The 21,978-nt window shown below is 37.2% G+C and overlaps 1 protein-coding gene across 3 annotated transcripts in view; it reads right to left on the bottom strand.

The window, feature by feature from the left end:
* Nucleotides 1–21,978, bottom strand: part of KLHL4 (kelch like family member 4) — a gene marked incomplete at its 5' end in the record, with an annotated part of 67,271 nt that overhangs the window by 25,942 nt on the left and 19,351 nt on the right. Inside the window, one exon of one of the 3 annotated variants that reach the window (XM_082062156.1) lies at nucleotides 9,429–9,843. The exons of 1 other annotated variant lie outside the window; for it this stretch is intronic. In XM_082062156.1, the coding sequence (XP_081918282.1) occupies nucleotides 9,429–9,466 (38 nt within the window). Of the gene's footprint in view, nucleotides 1–9,428; nucleotides 9,851–21,978 lie in introns of those variants that run through there. One more of the 3 variants, XM_082062154.1, reaches the window with a different exon arrangement.

The following is a 21,978-nucleotide window of genomic DNA, read 5'->3' on the forward strand; positions in this document are numbered from 1 at the left end:
CTCTTAAAACTGAGAGACTGCAGTATTGCAGAATTTGAAAAAGTAATTATTTTTCAATAATTCAAGTCTGATGTTTTTTAAATTTCTGTAGCTCTTGCTCTCTGAAAAAGCAAAGGCAGAGCACGTTTCCTGATCCTGGCCAGCAGCAGCTGCCTGCCAGGTGTGTGGATGCACACCTAAGGTCACCCACCCAGGCACCAGAGAGCTCAGGGGAGAATGCAGAACACTCTGGCAGCACAGCCTGCATGGAGCAGGTTATATAGTACATTTTGGCAAGTCATTTCTGCCCCAGGATCAAACACGTGGGCCAGAAAGGGCTTCACCACAGCTGGACTTTCTCCTTGCATTTTCACTATGTATATGGCAAATGAAAATCTTTTGTTCTAAATAGATGACTAAAACGTGAAGACAAATGAATCCAAACTGTCTGAGCAAATATCCTCAGTCTGGAAACAAAGGTTTTTAATTACAAGGCTTTTGATTTATCAGTGTGGGCATGGCAGAATCGGAGAGCACTAATTTCCAGCAGAGACATAGAACATGACTAAGACAAAATTACAGAGATATTTTTGTCCACATATGTGTATACGTGCATCTCTGTTTCTTCACATTCTGAAGCATTCTGAAACAGTATGACATGGAGACACAGAGCTTTCCTGAGCATCTGTGCTAAACGAACACTGTAAAAGAGGTTTCCCTAGCAACGCAAACCATATGTAATAGCTTAAAATAGCTTTTCTCCAATTCCTAGGATTTCTTAGTGGTTTGCTCACAATTTCCATTCAAATCAAGGTATATTTGCCCAGTTCTTCTTTTTCTCAGCTTCTATTAAAATGAACGGGCTTTCAAAATGTTCATTTCTTGCAAGAATGCCTCCCTCTTGTCTTCTAATTTATCAGGTAAAGTGAAGCATAGGCAATGGTGGCAGTGGCTGTCTGCTTTATCAACTGTATTCCCTTCATGTTTGCTCTTCAAAACATTTCATTATAAACATGGTGGTGGTTTTTACTGCTTATTGTAATAGGAAACTTCTAGTTAATGGTAGGTAGGGTGTTCTTTAAATAGTTTTAGTTATCCTTCTTGTCACCTGTGAGTAGCATACAGACATTTAGTGAAATATCCTGACTTATTGTATATAATGGAAACAGTTATTAGAATGAGATGAAAGATGGTTTATGCTAATAACTGTTGGATAGGTGGGATTGTTGGAAAGAGCCAGGTTGTAAGATCTTGTTCTCTTTGAATTAGCTTTGAATAGAGTTTTGACTATTAAGCCTGTGCTTGGGAAAGGGGTGGACTGAAAGAAGATTTGTTGTCAGAGCTGTGTTATAACCTTATTTTAGAGATTATTTTTCAAGTTTATTTCCTATACTTGAGCTCTTTCTGTGAATCCTGACAGCCCTTCAGCTTTACTTTTGTATTTATTTAGTCTACATACCTAGAGGTATGCCTGACGCAAGCCATATTCTTTATCACCTGATACAGTCATTTTCTAAATATAGTATCATTATTTTCTTCTAGCAGAATGAAAGGACCTAACCGGAATTGGTATATCTTAGGCTAACTTACCTGTTTGACTGTAGGAAACAAATCCCTTTATTTCTTTAAATGTGAAAGATTTTAGTAATGTTCCTCATTATGGTACTTCAAATAGATCAAAGCAAAAAATTCAGCCACAAAATGTTGAAAATAAATTATCCATTTATTTCAAAATGCTGTCTAGCTACAAGTTTCAAATCAAGCAAACTCTCTGCCCCTTTTCCAAGAATCCTTCAACAACCGTGTGATTTCCTGTTGATTTTACACTTGCATATGCTCAGCGTGTCTGTAAAAACTGCTCTGCATTGGCCGTGTGTGTTTAATCATCTCCTTAACTTTTTCTGGCAACATTAAGAAGTGATTTTAAGAACAGTAATAACTCTTTAAAAAGTAATTGAACAGCTGTCTTTGCTGCGAGTGAGCCGTTCCGTGGAGTGGAAATGAGAAGATAATTGAATCATAAAGAAATTGTTTTGAAATTAATAGAATTGTCCTAGGTTCTTAAATGGCTATTAAATGTGGGTGGTTTTTTTCCCTTGCCTATAATAACTCATATTTGAAAGCTCTGCATGTAAAATGTAAGCCTGCAAAATATTGTGAGTTTTTAGTAAGTCATATTATTTCTCATTATAGCCTTGTTGGGGGGATGTGCAGAGATGGGGTTAGACTAGATGACATCCAGAGGATGCTTTCAGCTATGAAAATAATATTTGAACAAATATCCACTCCTTTCACAGGCTAAGTATAAAATTATTTTCAAAATACAAACCTGCTTCTTCCTTTATTTTTAATAACTATTAAAACCCACTTAAACGTCACATAGTTTGGCCATTTCAAGTTCCTCATAAGATGTCATAATAGAAGGAGGAAATAGGAATAAAATCTGCTGAGGCTGTCTTTGAAACATATTGTTTCTCTTTTCAGTACCAAGAGCTCTTGTATGAGACAACAACATTTGTTTAGTCAGAATTATTCCATTGGTCACTGTTCGTTACATTTGCACATTGCCTAAAGGATCTTATTCCTCCTTGTGAATTATCAACTTCTGGGAAAAAGGTAATTCTCCTCTTAGATTTTAATCCTGCATCAGATGTCACTTACTATAACTTCACAAATTTTCTACACTTAGCAAACAGTAGATACCAAAGGAAAATTTTCTTGGTTACTCTCTTTTTTCAACCAGTTGTGACTGGAGTTCAGTAAAACGCTCTTAAAATTCAGCTTAATGTTACTAATTATCTCATGTGCTACATGCACCTTTGTTCGTAAGTACAGGTAAAGTAATCTCTGGCACCAGCAGGTGCAGCATCTCAATAATGCCAATGGGATGTTCATCAACCAACATTGCCCAGAGTGTCACCTCTGTGCCCCTGCTGCCAACTGCTCTGGCACTGCACTGATGTGTGGAAAGGCCACGAGCTGCTCAAGCATCACTTCTGAGAGATGAGCTACAATATCATAAATAACCCATTTCAAATGTCTCCAGTTTCCAATTAATATTTTGACCTTTAGATAAAAGTCATCTTTAGAAGACAATTAGTTTTCACTTGTCCCTGAGTAGTAATAAAGAATTTTGGTTATCTATAGCAGACTGGCATAAAATAATCCTTCTAAAATACACTTCTGAATATATATTAAGTTGTTATAAGTATTAAAGAAGCTGTAAAATTCTCCCCAAGATAGAAGCGTAATTTCTTCTTTCCAAATTCTGCAGTGTAAAAGTAATATAATTCTTATTTCTAAGCACTCAAAAAAAGACAAGCAGTCAGCAAGGATTTGTGAAGAATAATATGTCAAAATAAATTGAAGTCCTTCATTAAAAAGTTGTAGTATGCATTATAGAGAACAGAAAAGAAGTACTTGTAATTTATATCTTGGACATGAGAATATAATCTGACACTCTTTCATGTGAGATAGCACTAAGTTCAACCTGAAATACTGTTTGAAGTAAACCATTATGGCATGGGTGCAAAACTGGTTTGAAATCAGACCTTCAACGTCGTTATCGGTGGTTCACTGATAAATAGGAAGCTAAATCAAACTGTGTTCCTAAGGAATGCCCCACTGAAGTTCTACTGCTACTTCTGAAGTTCCACTATTACTTTTCATAAATTTTCTAAACTACTTGGAGGGAGGAGGAAATTAAGAGAAACCTTAGACAGGACTTTATTACAGTTGAAGATCATGACAAACTGAGAAGACCTGCAAGTATATTGGAGCATAAGATCAGAATTGAATATTAAATCAGTAAATTGGAGACATTAAATAGGATCACAACTGGATATTAACTCAGAAAATTTGAGACATTCTCTGATAAATATAAGATGGAATTTATTTGTGCAAAATACTATATTTAGGCACAAATAACTGCAAAGCTATAGAGATGGTAAGGGAACAGGTCTTTGGTACAGGGTCAGGAGGCTTATATGAATCACAAGGCAGGCATGAGCAATAGCATCGTGTTGTTCACACAGATACACACACACACACAAAAAAGGCAAAAAAAACCTTGCTGAGGAGGATATTAAAGCAGTTTTATAGTCAGAATGACATGAAAGTGATCCTGCCCTTTACACCAGAATTGTCAGGCTTCAAGCAGCACATTTCCAGATCTGACTGCAGCACTGCAAGTAATCCACAGGCACACTGGAGTCAGGAGGGCACTGAAAGTGATCAGTTGTCTCTAGCATAGGCCTCTGAAAAGAGAGCTGCAGCTCTTTAGACTTATAGCAATTTTGAAACATATAAAGGAATGTGCAAAGAATAGTGTAGGAATACAAAGAACAAGCAGAACAATATGCTGTCCATAGTCATGGGGGAAAGATCAAGGCAATAATGAGCTCAAATTGTGCTACAGATAAGTCAGCACCTAAATATAGTCAATCCAGCTTCGTCATAGAAGGATTGACATGCTGTTTGACTACATGTCCAGTATTCTTTTTTATATTTGCAAAACTTTTATCTGTTTAAGTTACGATTTTTGAAAGCTGTCTTTTTTTTTTTTTCAAAACGTTGGAAGCTCAGTGAAAATAAAATTGGAGCAGTTATATTTTCATTTAAAGATAAAGGCTGCTGCTGTGTGAGATTAGGAATAAACATTTGTAAACTTTTGCCTTAGGTGTCAGAGATGGTTCAGAAAACCAAATTCTTACTCATGAGGAGAAAATAGTGTCATGTGTATTACTCTGAATACAGCACTTCATCATCTCCTCTGCAAAGGATACACGGTAGTCCTTCCATTTACCAGGTGCATTGTCATTAATTTTCAGTCATTCTCATGAATCAGTGGTAGGACTCTGCTTATTTGATACTCAGAACTGTACTCTTAATGAAAAAATCTTCTCAATCAGGTTTGACTGGTGGTTTCATAGAATAACTCGTATGTTCCACTTTCACCAGGAAGATTATCACCTGTTTTCTTTTCTTTGAATGGTCTTTTCTATTGAAAAATTAAGATATCATTTCAGTGAGTATCTGTTACAAACTTTAGAGGATGTAATGAACGTGTAGGGTAATGGCTCCTCCCAAAAAAAGTGCTCAGCAGAAGGAAACATGACATCATATGTCTTTCATCTGTGCCACATTAACTAACTGAACAAGATGGCTTTGTATGTGCAAGAAATTGGGGTTTGGCACTGCACACTGATTTCTTCTTTTCCACCAGTTCAATATCTTCTGGGATACTGCAGCAATTAAAGGGATAGGTTTTTCTGGTGGTACCTTTATTTCACAATGGAATATGAGCCAAGAAATAAAAACAGAACTCCAGGGAAAACCCTCATGTTGGGGATAATATCCAAAGCAGTCATGTATATGTGTATATATGTATATGTCATAGACAGTAAGGGAAACGGTCAATTAGTTGTTTCCACATGGCTGACAGGAAAAATGAAAAGACAATTAGACAAGTTTTCATGCCTTGAGATGAACTATCAAAAGAACTGAACATCATATACAGTCACTACTGAAAATGCATCACCTCAGTTAAGAGGTTACTCCTGAATATATGTTTCCATGTACATCAGTACCAAATGCTTGGATTATGACACCAAAGTTTATATTAAAATTAATTAGAAGTATATTTTGCCTCACATGGGATATTAGAAAGCATGTATCTTTAGCAGTACTAGGGTTTGTCAACCAAACTAGGGTCTGTCAGCAATTTTTCAGCCACATAATTAGAAAAAAAAATGTAAGACAAAAATGATGAATGGATTCATTATTGAAATCTAACTGCCTTTGGGCAACTGGGAAAAGAGGTACACACATCCTTTACCAGCACACATGGTCTTTGACAATATACATATAGAATCATAATATATCTCCCAGCAAGCATGCATCAATTGATGTGGCAATGTAGCACGATGTAAATAAATGCTAGGCATAGTGCTCATATTGAAAGGTCAATACAGCCACACCTGTGAGCCCAACCTTTATCAAGGTAATTCAGTATTGTGGATTCTTCTTATTAAGAGGTATCAGTGCTTTATTTGTGCACAAGTGTGTGTTTGTGTGTTGCACACAGAAGAAAATTTTCTGTTGTCAAACAAAATCTAGCAATTAAATCCTTCAAGTTTTTTATGATGTCTCTGGACCAGTGTGTCCTGGTTTTGTATAAATGGTGACATGGTGCCACATCACTTTATTTGAAAGAAATGGAACTGCTTCGAGGTCTTCATGACTGATGAGCCTGGGCCTCAGATGATTTGAGACAGAGTTGATCAGAGATGACCACAAAAATCCACAACTGTGCCTTCTGAACCAGAAGCATTTCACAGTTTATTTAGCATGCATTGTCTCAGAGATCACTTAAGGTCCTACTTAAAGCTAAACCTAAAATCTTTGAAGGTTTTTACTCTTCATTTGCACGGCCACATTCTGTGGGTTTAGCCTTCTGACCATCCCAGTAATACCATAATATTTTATAGTGGGGAATACAGTGTACAGTCTAAATAAAATAAATTGATATCTCTTCAGGTGTTAGCGAGTTTCTCTGGTTTGCACTTGTGAAAAGTTTACAATCCTCATTCAAGGAGTAGATTAGTGAGAATCAGCCTGGGTCAATGAAATGTGTATTGTTCACTGTTCAGCTTTTTTCAGAACTATTGATGCCATTTCCATAAGGATGTTATACCAGGTGAAGGCCCACCATTTTAGATGCTTCTAGAGTGGGGGTGTCAAACTCATTCTCACGGGGGGCCACATCAGCCTCGAGGTTGCCTTCAAAGGGCCAGATGTCATTTTAGGACTGTATAAATGTAACTACTCCTACTACTCCTACGGGATATTTTGATATCTGTTGAGTGTGTTCTCTTAGCAACGCTGGATAGGCACTCTGGGAAGCTTTACTCTGTGCCAATAACCAATTTATTTATCTGCTATGCAACTAGAATGTATTGGTTGGTCGCACCTTAACTGGCTATCGTTACTACAAAACCAGTAAGTTTTGGGAGCTTAGGCCCTCATTGACTTTGCCTGTCATTGCTCATATCATTTAGGAACAAGTCCTTTTCATCAAGCCTCATGTTCTTATGTCTGTGACACTGAAAGCATTAAGACCTGTGGTTTCTAGAGAAGTTGAGAATATTGTTTACATGTTTCCAGAGCTTTTTGGTAGGAAGTGTTAAGCTGCTACTAGAAATTGCTTTCATAGTCTGCTCAAGATTGAGGTTTTGGCCAGATTTTCTATCCTTTTCTACTATTTTCAATGTCCAAGTGACATGTAACACTGTCCTGCTTTAAATCCCAGCTCAAAACAGGTAGAGGTAAACTCATTGCATTAGACACAACCACTTCTAAGGAATAAAAGGCAAATTTGTATGAGATTTTCTTTGGTGTCCTCAGGCACGAACGCGAAAGAGCATTTGGCTGCAATTGTTGTATAGTTCATTATGCCATGGCTTTAATAACATGAGAAGATGGAGCCAGGGGATCTTGGAAATGCCTCATTTTTCGCCTGTGTTATTTACTAGCAGAACCCATTGATTACAATAATTTGTGACCATTTGGAGTTTCTAAAGAAGAAGGAGACCCAAAATGACTTAATAGGATGATTTCAAAGGAATAAGATAAGGCATTGTTCTAAAGCGATTAAAATATGTTCAGCAACAAGATATAGATATAAGGCTGTTTCTCTGTATTTCTTCTTCTCAATATTTCATTTCTACCCAGCCAATTAGCATATTAATTCATGTGTGGCCTGTGCTGCATGCTATAGGGGAAGAGAATGATGATTTACTTAATGATTTCTGTTGATACATATTTAAGAAATTGGAACTAGGTTGAGGTGTCTTTACTGATCTATTTTTGTCTTGAAATAAAATTTTATTTATAGAGAAACTCATAGACATGAATCACTTTCTAAACAATTTCTTACAAATTTAGTCTTTTAAAGGTTTTACTGATAACTTTACAGAAAATACACTTATTTGAATATAAAAATACTTTATAAGATATATATTATACATTACCAAAACTTTTCTAAAAACTGCAAATTTAAACAGCTCAAGAGAAGAACTTAACTTTTCATTAATAAAAAGGCACAAAATTTCATGAAGTCTCAGCAGAAAGTTTATATATAGCTGCAGGAAATGTCACATCTTATTTTAGAAGACAGTGGCTTATTACATTCTAAACTGAATTCACGGTGCTTTTTTTACCTTCTTCTTCACCTGATATAGAATCTTATTTTGATTATTCAATGTTCCTTTTCTTGTACTGTTATTCAAAGTAAGGTATACTAAGTGAATGCTTCTTACACAGTACAAACTAGTATGTAAACATACAGAAGTATTGTATTCCTACCTCACTGATCTTTTTCTCTAATGTTTTTCTGTAGTACACACTGATTACTAGTACTGTTTTCAAAATGACATTTTGGTATGCCCTTTTTTCTGTTCAGTCTGCGGATGTTCCCTATACCAGATGTACAACTTGAAAAATAATAACTGTTAAAAATACACAAACTGTCAGCTTTGTTTCCACTGAAACTGTAGCTTCAAGTAAGATGGATTTGTATTTAAATACAATGTAAGTAACCTAAATAGTTCCCAAATATGGATGACAATCTCATTAAATGGTACAAATAATCACATTATAAATGCATAATTTGAGTCCAAGGTGCTGTAAAGTTGTTGTTGTATAAGCTAATAATACTGACATCAATTTTGAAAACAAGATCATAAAAAATTAAAAGGCATGCCTTATCAAATAATATTCTCTGTATTAACATCTTAAAAATAGCTCTTCCTTTGTGCTTGTACCTTTAAGGTCTCATAGCTGTAATGTTTTTTCACCTGACCTTGCAGAAAGTGTTTGTCTCTTAGTATACTAAACAAGCTGTGAAAGTAATGTGGTTTCAAATAAATCTGGAAAAAAGGCAAATAATGATGCTTCCTTTCCACCTAGTTCAAGGTTAATTTTACTTGTCAAGAAGGCAGTAAAAAAAAAAGCAGTGAGAAATTTGACACACTGAGGGCGACCACACAGACTGTGCACCTCCAGCAGTTCCCATTTGTCAGAGTTGCACCCATTGATAAAGTCAGAATGAGGACAGGATTTCAGAAGGCTCAGTTTTTCATTGCACTTTAACATAATAAATCAAGACAAAAAATTAATATGTTGTAAACTGTGATAGAGGAAAATTGATGAACTGGCAGATTGTTATTTTTATGGAAGTTATGAAATGATGTATCTTAAGCAAAGATCAAAATTTCATGGCAGCATTCCTGTTCATTTTTTAATGTGTGTTCATATTCATTTGAGTGTGGGTGTGCACATATATAAGTAAGACTAATGCAGTAAGGAACTCTGGTTAAAAACTAAGACAGTTTAAGGGAATAACTTGGACAGAAGTATGGCTTTCTAAGTGCAGACTTTAAAACTCCTACCTCTCTGCAGATTCATCTGAATTTTCTTCTGTGATCATCTGCAACTCCTGTGTTGTTTTACTTGAATCTTCTTTGACACAGTTTTCCTCTGTGCTTGTTTTGGGAAAATCCTCATTTGATCGAAGCTGTTCTATGAGATTCTGTTGATGCCAGGTTTGAATAGATCGGTGGTGCACCGGGGTTGGACCTGGCACAGGTACCAGGATATTGTGGTGGATAGGACTGCTGCTTTTCTTCAGCCCATTTCTGTCCCGAGAGTGGTTCTTGAACCTGTTCTGAACCGGTGTCCCTCTGTGCTCGTATCCTTCCTGCTGATGGCAGCCCCCTGTGCCGGTGGAGCCTTGCGAGGGGTGACTGAACCACCTCCAGCGGAGCCTCAGGATCTGCTTCACATCAAACTCTTTCTTTCCAGACACTGACATTTTTTTCGAGGGGAAAAAAAAAAAAAAAAGAAGCCTATTCTTTTAGAAAGGAAATGAATTCTTTGTTATCTCTTGTGTTTCAACTCCTCTTCTTAAGAAAAGACAACAAAAGAACAAATACCGGTAGCTCTCTCCCTCTCTCTTCTGATTAATATGCTGCAAGCTCTTCAAGCCGATGCTAAGCTGCTGCTAACTGTATAGGTGGGAATCCATACTGACAGGATGATGAGGTCAGACCTTAAACAAGTAAATCAGCTTAGCACAGGAAAGCAGCAACCATAACACTACCCAGCTGCCTGGCTTACACACTCCCAGCACTATAGCACCGCTCTCTCATATATAACCCAGCCTCACATGATCCTCAGGGATCCTAAGCTGCAACTTAAGATGCAGGAGAGCACAGACAAATAAAGTGACACGACTTTCTATCTCATGAGGTTTTCCATCAAGCCTGCTAATAAGCAATGCTGCATTGCACAGAAGATTTAGAGAGAATTCTTTTATAGTCTCCTTACGCAGATTTTTGGTAACGATTCACTGTGAAACTCTCCTGCAGTTCATGTGTTTCCTTAAGGGTTTTGCATTTGTTTACCGTGCTGTGTAAAATTCCTACAAATGGCCTCAGTGTGGTAGCACTTACCTAAAGGAAAGAGGCAGCAGTTGAACACATTGTGCAGAACTGTATGTATTTTCTCACCTACAGATAGATTTCTTGATATAATTAGAGGGATATGAGAACAGAGGGGGAGAGCTCATGAAAATGAGAGATGTGCTCCCAGAATGACTGTATCTGTGGAAAACACACTGTTTCCTGGCTAAGTGCCTGTGTAAACACCCTTTGCCATCCTGCTCTTAATTTCTCATGGACAGTGAAACGAGCGTGATTTTTTTTAGAAAACACCTTTCTTTTGTTAGTGTACACTGTAACATGTTTTCAGCAAATTTAATAGATTATGTATATGCATTCCCATTCATTCTTTAATAGGCAGGGCTATGCAAACTGTTCCCAATGTGTTTTGAAATAACATAGACAAAATGTTTTCACATGCAAATTGAAAATAATTAAATAAATATTATATTTAAATTAATGTCTCTTAACTTTTCAATTTCAGTCTACATGCCTATGGATATCATCCTATTCAATTTCATAAACGTAATGATACTTAGTGCTATCTATGTATATTCCTCAGCATTGCCTACATGGCAATCTGAGATTTATTTTAATGAAGGAGTCTCTGTATACTAAGTTAATAAAATAATTTATGATAAAATCTTGTAGAGGTGGACAGACAACATAGGTTCTTGCTACTGTTTTAATCAGTTCACAGAGCTTTCTCAGCAGCTCTGTCAGTTCCACTTAGCAACAGCTCTGATACATTTAGTCCACATTTTTTCACCATCTCACAAAGCTTCCGTTGGTTTCATTTCATTAAATCCCTTTTGCAAAAGTCATCCTCTACTCCAAGATATCATCAAAAGCATATTCCTTGAATTTTCCTTAAGAATGTACAAACAGTACTCCTGTTTGTGAATGGGTCTGTTTCTTACTAACTCAGCATGTTTTGGCAGATGTAAAGTGTATCCAGTTGAAATGAAAATAGTAAAACTGGACATTTGCTGAAGAGACTCTCTTGCTCAAAAAATCAGCTTGAATCAGCACAGAACATGTTTCCAGTAGGGCATAAGTAAATTATTTTTTACACAGCTTGTTAACGTTCTGGCTAAAATTTCAACGTGCTGTACTAGGGCAGTGTAAATGATTTGATAATCCAAAACTTCATTCCTGACACGATTAGGAGCAGGTATGTGGTATGAAGCTGTACCATGTTTACACATATATATGCCACACACCTGTTTTTAATCATTTATATCTATCTTCTGGTGAGAAAAACTAAGTTCCCTTGAAACTTAATACAATGTGAGTGTTTACTTCTTGATGATTTCTTTATAAATCTCTAATGTATTTTTAGGTGTATCTCTGACTGGGTTCAAACTTCTAGATGTGAAAAGTTATAAGATATTTCTGTTATTGCTATTCCTAATTTAAGATGTTTAGTCTCATTTATATAAACATCTACTATAATAATGATGTTATTTTTTACCCTCATGGTTGGAAATCTCCAAAGAACTGGATTTTCTATGGCTGAAGCAAGTCTAGCCAGGGCCACCAGGAGGGTCAGACAGCTAGAGCATATGATGGAATGTGATGGAAAAATGGGAAAATCTGGTGAGATATAACAAAAACTTTCTCCCCATGAAGGTAATCAAGCAGGTGGGAAGAGATTGCCAAGAGAGGCTACAGCATCTCCTTCCTCCGAGAAAGATCCCAAATGGACTCGTCCTGTGGAACTGCTCTACCTGGGCTTGATTTGAGCAGGTGGTCAGACTAGGTGAGCTCCCAAGGCCCCTTCCAACCCATTATTCTGTGGCTGTGTGACATGCCAGGTAGTGTTTGAGGTGTTTATCTAACAGCTACAGTAGAGCCAAGGAAAACTAATGCAGCTGTCAGTTATGAAAAAGAGATACATTTCCAGAAATCTCAATTCCAGTTCAGAAGCAAAAGACCTAAGCAGCACTGCCTGCAGTTGGCGGGCGGGAGGGGGTTGAATGGTTCATCCCATAGGAGGCTTGCTAATGACTTGAAGAAAAAGAAGTCCTCATTCTCTAAAAAACTTCCATTCAATCCAGTGGGTATAAGCTTTTCAGGAAAATCTTTGATCCGGTTAGGAAATCGCACTAAATATGATGGTAGACTGGCATTTGGCAGGAAGTCGGACATCATGTTTCTACAAGCCTTTAAAAATTGTGATCATCCAGATAATTTGAAAGATATCTATTAATAGTAAGAGACTAAATAGGTGTTTATAATAATTTTAAGATGACAACTGTAAATACCTAATACAATATTTGAATTAGAAAATTATAAAAATACTTTTGTCACAAACTACCCATAAGAAGTAACTGAGAATTTTTTTTCTGTCACAAACCACCTACATCTGCCTCCCATGTTCATCTGCCACCAAAACACTTTATAGAAAGGAATTTTCTAATGCATTTCAAAATGTCCAGATCTTCTAGTTAATAACAGTAATTTCTTTTTTTGAGAATTTAAGCAAGAGGAATATGTTCATGCAGTTATATAATTTTTATTCTCCTCTCAGAACAGACATAGCAAATGATTTCTTATTCTTTTTGTGTTTGCCCTGAGCTGATAGTACACTTGCTGTATGAAAAGCCTATTAAAAAAAATATATATCTCTGTTCCCACAAGCCTAGCAAAGAATAATAAAAAGGAATCATCAAACTTTCTTGTAGAATAATTCAAGAAAGATACCATCTACAGACTGCAAAGGCAGGAGTATTGCAAGGACTAGGTTACTAGCAAGAGCTAATGAAGTAGATCTTTGCTGGATGTGAGGCAGACCAGGAAGATAAAAGTCAAGGATAGCTTTGGACCAGAGGTCTTCAATGCAAAGCTGACCGAAATAGGAAAAATCTGCATATGCTGAATGAGACAATCAAAAAAGCAAGCTAAGCACAGAAAGAATGTTTTCTCCTATTTTTCAAGATATTTGAAGTCTATCCCGACATAATGTTTTTTAGAAATTCATGTTAATGACAAAGTCATATCAATACTGTATACAGGGCTTGCATTTGGGGAAATAATTATAATGAGGTCTACATATGTAGAGATTGTTGCTAACTAACTAAAGTCCTATGTAGAAGAGCTGTCACTCTACCCAAACGACCTATCATACAAGGTCTTCACGGTTTGTGTACCTAGTCTGCGTATTTGTACTGCATGTGGAGCCAGATAAAGAGAACAAGAAGTTGAATATTTTTATTGCACTGTTTTGAAAATGGTGCTTCAAGAGAGCTCCCATTAGTCCATCCTTTGTAAAAGAGATATTCCAGGAAACATCTGCATAGCACAGCACTAGCATGAACAGAAGTCACAGTCAAATGGAAAGGAACACGACAAAAACAAACAGCTCTATTTAATATCTGTGGGAAAGTTCAACTTTGAATCCCAGCAAACACAAATCAGTTTAAGACAATCAGTTACTTTAGACACTTACTACCAAAGGAATCAGTAGAAGTGATCCACTTAAGGGAAAGTGTTGACACATTTAAACACAATTGCTTCCTCAAATAACTGGAAGCTGTACTACAGATTGCAACCCACCTACAAAGCTGTATGCCAAAACTGGAAAAAATCACAGCGTTTCTACAAGATCCTGATTAACACAGGGCCTGGCACAAGGTCAGAGCAGGTCACTCAAGGTTTTCTCTACTTTCATCTTGATAAACTCCCAGGCTGATACATAGGAACACTTCTAGGAAACCTGTTCCAGTGCTTGACTGTCCTAATAGTAACAACTTTTTTCTTACAACTGATATGAACCTCCCTTGCTTTAATTTATATCCACTGCCTGATATCTTTTCTCCTCTGACCATGCTCATGAGAAGCCTAGCTCAGTCTTTTTGCTAATCTTCCTGGAGGCACGTAGAAAATGTTCATGTAGAAAATACTTGAGTTTTCTGCTTATTCACTGACAATAACAACCCTTATTTAACCACCAGTTATTATCGTTGGATATTAAAGAGCATGGAAAGGATCTAGCATACCCTCAACAAAACCTAGTATTTAGATTTGACACTTGTCAGTATAGGTCTGTATCATATGCCGTCTCAAAGCCTTGACAGAATAAGGACTTATGCCCAAGGTCAGTCTTCTTTGATATTTGAATGTGACTCTAGTTCATTGTATCTTAAGAAGTAATAAATGCTGCCTTTAATTTCAAGAGAGGGAGACCCTTGAGGCAGTTGTACTTCTGTGCATTGTAGAATGTAGCGATTCTTAGATGTGCTTCATTCTTAAGCCCACAAATGTGTTCTGAGGCTCAAGAAAGGTGCTGTATATGTCAATTAAAAAAAACTTAGAATGTGTGGCCATGCATCTCCTTTGAATCATTGACACCAGAGGTTACAGAGCTCTTCGATTATTCATGGGAAAATGAGCTGCCTTGGGGCAGGTGTCTGAGAGGTTTGAGACAGTCACTTCAAGTCTTTCTCCTTAATGACTTATCTAACTTCCAGTACACAGACTGATTCGAACACAGACACATATTCAAGTCCACACAAGCTGGCTTGTTGTATTTACAAGTGTGGAAACAGGCATTCTGGTGGGCCATCTGGTTTACCTTTAGGTTAACATAGGGAAACATGCAACTTCTTTACAAGTAAGGCAAGTAAGTTTGAGGCTTTTATTGTTGGGGTTTTGTAGCATAATAATCCATCAACCTTTTTTCTCCCTTCAGTTTCCCTCGTAGCTGTCATCAATTTTCCTACCAATTTTATCAGATGTTTGATCTATCCTTTGTGATGCTATAAGAATGCAGGGGACAGACTACTTTTTAAAATTGTATGATTGTAAGTATCACAGCGAAAGCTTATCTGGAAAAGTGCTGTAAACCAATATCCTTGTCAGCAAACTGTCTCCCAGCATCCTAACACCATCGTTTTGGCCATGCCACCTGTAAAAGCACAGAATAACTCAATTTTCACTTAGACAAAAAGCCATACAGATCCACATCACAATATTATTGTAATTCAGGCTGGCTCTAGCTGTTGTCAGCTGCCAAGATGCCTTGAGGCTGCACTTTGTGATGCTAGCCCAGAATATAAAAACACATTCTTACAATAGTTTACATCTGAAAATGAAGACAAATAATTCACTTGCACAGAGAGACTTTTAGTTTACATTTAATATTGTAAATGTATAGAGTCTATATTGGTTAACTTATAATAATGTATCTGTTGCACTAAACCAAAAGTTTTGTACAAAAAGCCAAAAAATAGATCCTTTTTGTAACAAAGACTATTTTTTAAAAAACAAAAGCTACTTATGCAGTCTGTTGAGTACCTCTTACGGATTTGATGTAATGTTATATATCATCTCTCCATTCTGAACATCCATCCTTTCTTTAGAAAAAAAATGAGTTTTTTTCCCCCAATGTCTTTCTAAGTAGTTTATTTCAGACAGTAAGCTTCTTGTCTTTTCCTTGTACTATGTTGTGTCATGGTAGTTTCTCCAATGTTATTTTCAACTCCATGAAGACTGCAGCCTTTATTTAAGTACTTAAAGAGGTATAGTTGAGCTTTGTATAGATGGCAATTACATATTTTCTTATTCAGTCCAGTTTTAGATATTTAAAATTCTATTATTTTTCCCACATATCTTTGGATTACGGTTGGACTTGATGATCTTAAGCGTCTTTTACAACCTATATGATTCTATGGTTAATTGACTTAATTCAAGAGTACAGAAGTACAATTCTCTGATAATCTGTAATTCCTAAATATAGTTTTGTATTTTGTGTACATTGTACATTTTCTGCAATTAATAACATATTGTAAACCTCTAGACAATATTTTTGTTCATCCTTCATTAAAAATGTATAAAACCCAAATGCTGCCTCTCTGAAGCTCACATCCTTCAGGAAAAATTACAGCTTCCTGATACTTTCTGCCTCCCCTTTGGTAACAGCCTGTCCAGGTCCCTGGATGGCAGCACGGTATTCTGGCATGTCAGCCACTCCTCCCAGTTTGGTGTCAACCGCAGACTCACTGACAGTCACTCTATTCCCTCATCCAAATCACTGATGAATATATTGAATAATACTGGCCCCAGTACTGACCCTTGAGGCACTCCACTAGATACAGGACTCCAGCTAGACTCCATCCCATTGACCACGACTCTCTGGCTTCTTCCCTTCAGCCAGTTCACAGTCCACTCACTACCCGATTGTCCAGACCGCACTCCTTCAGTTTAGCAGCAAGGATGCTGTGGGAGACTGTGTCAAAGGATTTACTGAAGTTAAGGTAGACCACATCCACCACTCTGCCATCATCTCTCCACCTTGTTATATCCTCATAAAAGGCTATGAGGTTGGTCAAGCACAACTTCCCCTTGGTGAAGCCATGTTGACTGCCCCTAATGACCCTCTTATCCTTGATATGCCTTGAGATGGCACCAAGAATAAGTTGTTCCATCACCTTCCCAGGGATGGAGATGAGGCTGACCAGTCTATAGTTACCTGGGTCCTCCTTCTTGCCCTTTTTGAAGACTGGAGTGACATTTGCTTTCCTCCAGTCCTCAGGCACCTCTCCCATTTCCCTAGACTTGGCAAAGATGATGGAGAGCGGTCCAGCAATGACCTCAGCCGGCCCCCTCAGCACCTGCGGGTGCGTCCCATCTGGACCCATGGATTTATGAATGTCCAGAACGGCTAATTGCTCCCTAACCCAGTCCTCATCAACCGAGGCAAACTCCTCCATTGCCCTGCCTTCCTCTGGGGTCTCAGCGGTAGGGGGCTCCTCAGAACAACCTCCGGCAGAGTAGACAGAGACAAAGAAAGCATTCAGTAATTCTGCCTTCTCTGTATCTTCTGTCATCAGGGCACCCACCTCATTTATCAGTGGGCCTATATTGCCTCTGGTGTTAGTTTTATCTGCCATGTATTTGAAAAAGCTCTTTCTGTTGTCCTTCTTGTTATTTTTAAGTATTTGTGGTAGGTTTAATTTTCTCACTTGTCTCCTTATGTAGGTACAAAATGTGGCCTGTGAGTTTGCCCAACTACAGATAAGAAATACTTAAATTCCTAATAAGCAAAAGCAATCTGTTAAAGAAATTGGGATTTTTCTGACAAAGAATGTCACAGTATTGGTCTAAAAGTTACAATGATAATATGTACTGGGTATTTTTTCAGGATCTTTGATCTAAGGCTCTAAGAACCCCTTCAGAAATCTTTTTATGATTTTTTTAGAAAAGTAGCGTGCTATTGTCTTTGCTTTACAATATATAAATTACCTTTATGCTCTCTGTGACTCTTCTCTCATCAAAGCAAGCACCAGAGAGCATATGGCCTCAATAATGAATTTGGCCTGACCATTGTCCATGTCCATATATCTGTCTCATCCAGGAAGAAAGTACCTTGGGACAGATAGGGTATTGACTGAACCAAAAAGTGTTCATGTCTCCAATCCACATTTACATGCCAAAGCCAATCCTTCTCCCCTCTATTTCACTGGGTAACCAATACTAAGCAAGAATACACCCCTGAGTAGAAGAAAATTTCAAAAGACAGTATGCAATATTTCTGTCTCATCAGTATGTTTTGATCAGGGGGTTCAGTGGAAGTGTTTTTGGACACAAGATATTTGATTTACTGGGGAACAATGTGATGGAACAGAACACATTAGTGCAACTGTTAAGCTACCTAAATTTTTGCTCTTAAAATATGGTACTTAAATAATTCTACATAGCTTTTCTTTGACTAGTGTATATTTGCCTGATACAACTTTGTATTTCAGAAAATCCTGTTGCAAATAAATTCATCTGGCTAAATTCCTCCCATTATAAAGAAAAACCACAAGTTCCATTATTTTTTAGTCAAATGGAAAAATGTCAGGCAAACTCATCAGGCTGTTTATGTACTTTCGTAGATGGCTGATGCCAATAGGAAACACAGTTCTGTAAACACCCTAATTTAAAGTCAGTATTAAATGTGAGAGAGGAGGAACTCAAAGCCTGTGTGTGTTTTCATCAATTATTAAATGATTCAGGTAGTTAACAACCTACATTGAGGATAGCTGTAGTGGTTCTGAGATGTTTTTTCACTGTCTTATGATCAGGACCACAAAAGCAAAGCAGGTATTATTTTGTGCTTATATTATTTTGCTTTGAAATGTGAATGAAACTGCTAAAACTCCTACTGATCTCTTATCTGGAATTAATTTTCAAAACAATGTTGCAGGGACTTTTTTGCTTGACCTCAAGAATATATTCTGGGGAGTTTTAAGTCATGTCTTCTCTGATCTGGATCTACAAAGCTCTTACGTGCTCAAAAACGTGTGGGAACCAGTGAAACTTGTGGACACCAATATGTCATTAGAATTTATAAGTACTTAAGATTTTTACTAAGGTATTAAAGACAGGATAATTTCTTAAAATTCCTGCAGAGAAACTAATGTGAGTCCTAAAAAGTCTTCTTTTGTACTGCTCGTGTGTGTGGAACATTATCCTTGAACTTTCCTCTAGAGATTCAAATGTGTTGCCACAATCTGTTAACAATATACACATTTGCAGATGTGCAGTTATATAATTATAGGAAGTAGAAATAAGACCATTGTGTAAAGCATTGCACAACAGAGAATCAGGGATGTTAATGATTTAAATAGTTTAAAAGGGATTTTTTTATAGCTGATGAAGGAGATTCAGTTGGCTTTAGGAAAATATGTATAATAATGCCTGCAATTAGTGCAGAAAGAAATGAAACAAAACAATTATTCTACTTTTAGTCAATGTTATTTGTATAATAAACCGCCCAGAACAAAGTATTTCACCAAGATATTTCTTTAAAAATACTTTGTGAGGCAATCTGATTTATATTTTCTGCATGAATTAGCCAGACCTGTTGCGCTTTGTGTCCCCATTACATTGCTTTTGCAGCAAACAGATCCCATCAATCTAGAACTTCTGCAGAAAGCTTTATGTACCACAACATGAAGCTGTTAAAGGCAACTCCCTCATATTTTCTAGGATTTCACCACTCCTGTTGTGACTAAATTGAATTTATTAATATTTGTAGTCCACCCCATGACCTTGGTATCGTGATGTTATCTGCAGAGAAAAATCCTAGTGATACAGACCCAACATGTTCTGAAAGAGAAAAACAGGCAAGAGCAAATGCTGGGCTCAGAATCCATATATTTTTGCTTTTGGGAAGCCTTCTGAATGAAGTAGAGCACACTTTTTGCAGACTTGTCACCACGTTCATTTTTATTTGAGCTTCTCTTTTTGGAGAATACAAACTGCCTCCTTTACTTATCACAACTATGACATGATCCTGGTCTGTGGTGCAGGATTCTCGAAGTGCTGAGCAGTGCAAAGGCGTTCTGCAGGCGTCTCGTTTCTAGGCTGGAAAAGCAAGATGTGCAAGGCAGACCGTGTGGATTGAAATTCTGCTCTGCTGATGCCTTGCCAGTTGATGTAGGGATTATTGCATTTGCTTGACAGTGAACAGTTTGAGAAAATCCATAGGCATATCCATCACCAAGAGGAATTTTGAAGATGATGAAGATCATTCTTATCTGAACTGCCAGTGATTGTTAAACTGCATCTCTTACTTTTAGCTCATTCCAAGCGTGGACCCTTTTTGAAGACACAGTAGAAAGAGACTGACATTCTTAAGAAAAATACCCTTATGTACTGTATCTCCTGTCATTCTTTCTCTCTGTAAGGTTTTTGAATTGTTGCAGATTGTTGAGGGTGTTTTTGTTGCAATGCAGTTTAAATCTATATTATCTGTCTGAGAACTTAGAGCAGGGACATGCAAACCCAAATTCAAATGCTTTCACAGTGAGAATATAATGCTAGAACTGTGCTAGTGCTGCGTTTTGTGACTTTCAAGCCCTGTTATAAATTTAACTCATTATTGCCTTACTTTCTGTATTATTATAATAAAACTATTGGATAGGTCTAGAGTTTTTTCACACTCCCCTAAGTTGCATAAATTTAAGGCAACAATTTCTACCACTTTTTAAGAACTTCTAGGAAACTGAAAAATTAGTTACTTGGAAATGTCTATTTTGAGCTGTGCTAAGGTTCAAGTACCATGAAAAAGGTGCTCTGAAAAGCCACAGTAAAAGAACTGCCTTTTAAACTCTGCTGCTTGCCTGAGAAATGGCATCTATATCTTCTACATTCTTGAATAGAAGTGTATAAATATTGTATGTTTGATTTTTAAGTCAAGCAAATTCATAATAGCAATACAGCATTTCAATGTGAGAAGGCAATACTGTGGTCAGAAGAGCTGGGGGAACAGCACTGCGGTAAGTGACCAAGAAAGGACTGGCTCCTTTTATGTGGGATGGATTTTTTTGAGAGGAATATGGTTGTGTGTTTGCTTTTTGTTAATAAGGGCTTGGAGAGGGTGGTGATTTTTTTTGGAAAAGACCTTGGTCCGATATCAGCTTTTAAACCTGAGCTCCAAAATTTGGCAGCAGGCAGCAGAGTTGCCACGGCAACCCATTATCTCGCACTGTATTACTGAACCTCCTGCCAGTTCATCCACAGTTGAATGCTGAAGGCAACCTTAGAGGGTATTATATGTTCTGTCCTGAAACAGTTCAGCAGGCCCTTCCAAAAATAGACTGTGATTTGAGAATATGAACAGCTATCTGGAAAATAAAATAATTAAAGAAAAAAGAACACACTCTATCTTGATAGTGAATTTTCTTTATGTCGATTAAACTATTGGGTGGGTGGTTCACAGACATTTTAAGTTAGAATGATCATTCTGCATTTTGTTCTAGAATTGCATCTGAATTTAGGGTGCTGTCATCTTCACATGTTCTTAATTGAGAATAGTGACCTGGATGAGGCTGGGAAGTGCTGTCCTTAAGGAAGTACAGCTGACTGGCATCCAGTTCCAACAGAGTTGTCCTCAGACCAGGTACTGCAGATCTTCAATTCAGAGTAAAAGGAGATCTTCAGGTTGGCTTCAGAGAAAACAGGCAGATCTACAGTCTGCCTTCCCAAATATTCCTATGACTGACACCAACCCCATCTTATTAGCCAAATGAAGGGATAATTTTGTCAGCATTGTGGGATAATAGCAACAGTAGTCACACTGCAGTACAGCACTAGCATAGACCCCAGGGTACTGCAGTGATGCTGAACTCAGCGTCGGTTCTTTCTTATGTTTTTTCACAAATAAGCACAGTGCTGGTCATCAAAAAAACCTAAAAGATATAGAATTAATTACATAACTTGTGCTTATATCCTCAGGTTTCTGAATCTCAATAACTGTTTTCCATATGTATGTTTGTTATTGCTCTGCAAATATTTATATCTATTTTGGCATTCCAGCTTCCAGACTTGTGTGCAAAGCGGTTGTTAGCCCAAATACCTTACTGCTCTGACTGCATCCTAAACTGGTTCTTTGTTTTGAAATACTTGTACTGTGATACGCTTGTCAAAATGTGCACAGAAAATAAGCCCCAACTAGAAATGCATGTCAAGTAATGCAAACCCAACAGTTTCATTCAAATTAATGATGACT

Source organism: Streptopelia decaocto (assembly GCF_964273445.1).
Source record: "Streptopelia decaocto genome assembly, chromosome: 10".
Taxonomy (NCBI): domain Eukaryota; kingdom Metazoa; phylum Chordata; class Aves; order Columbiformes; family Columbidae; genus Streptopelia; species Streptopelia decaocto.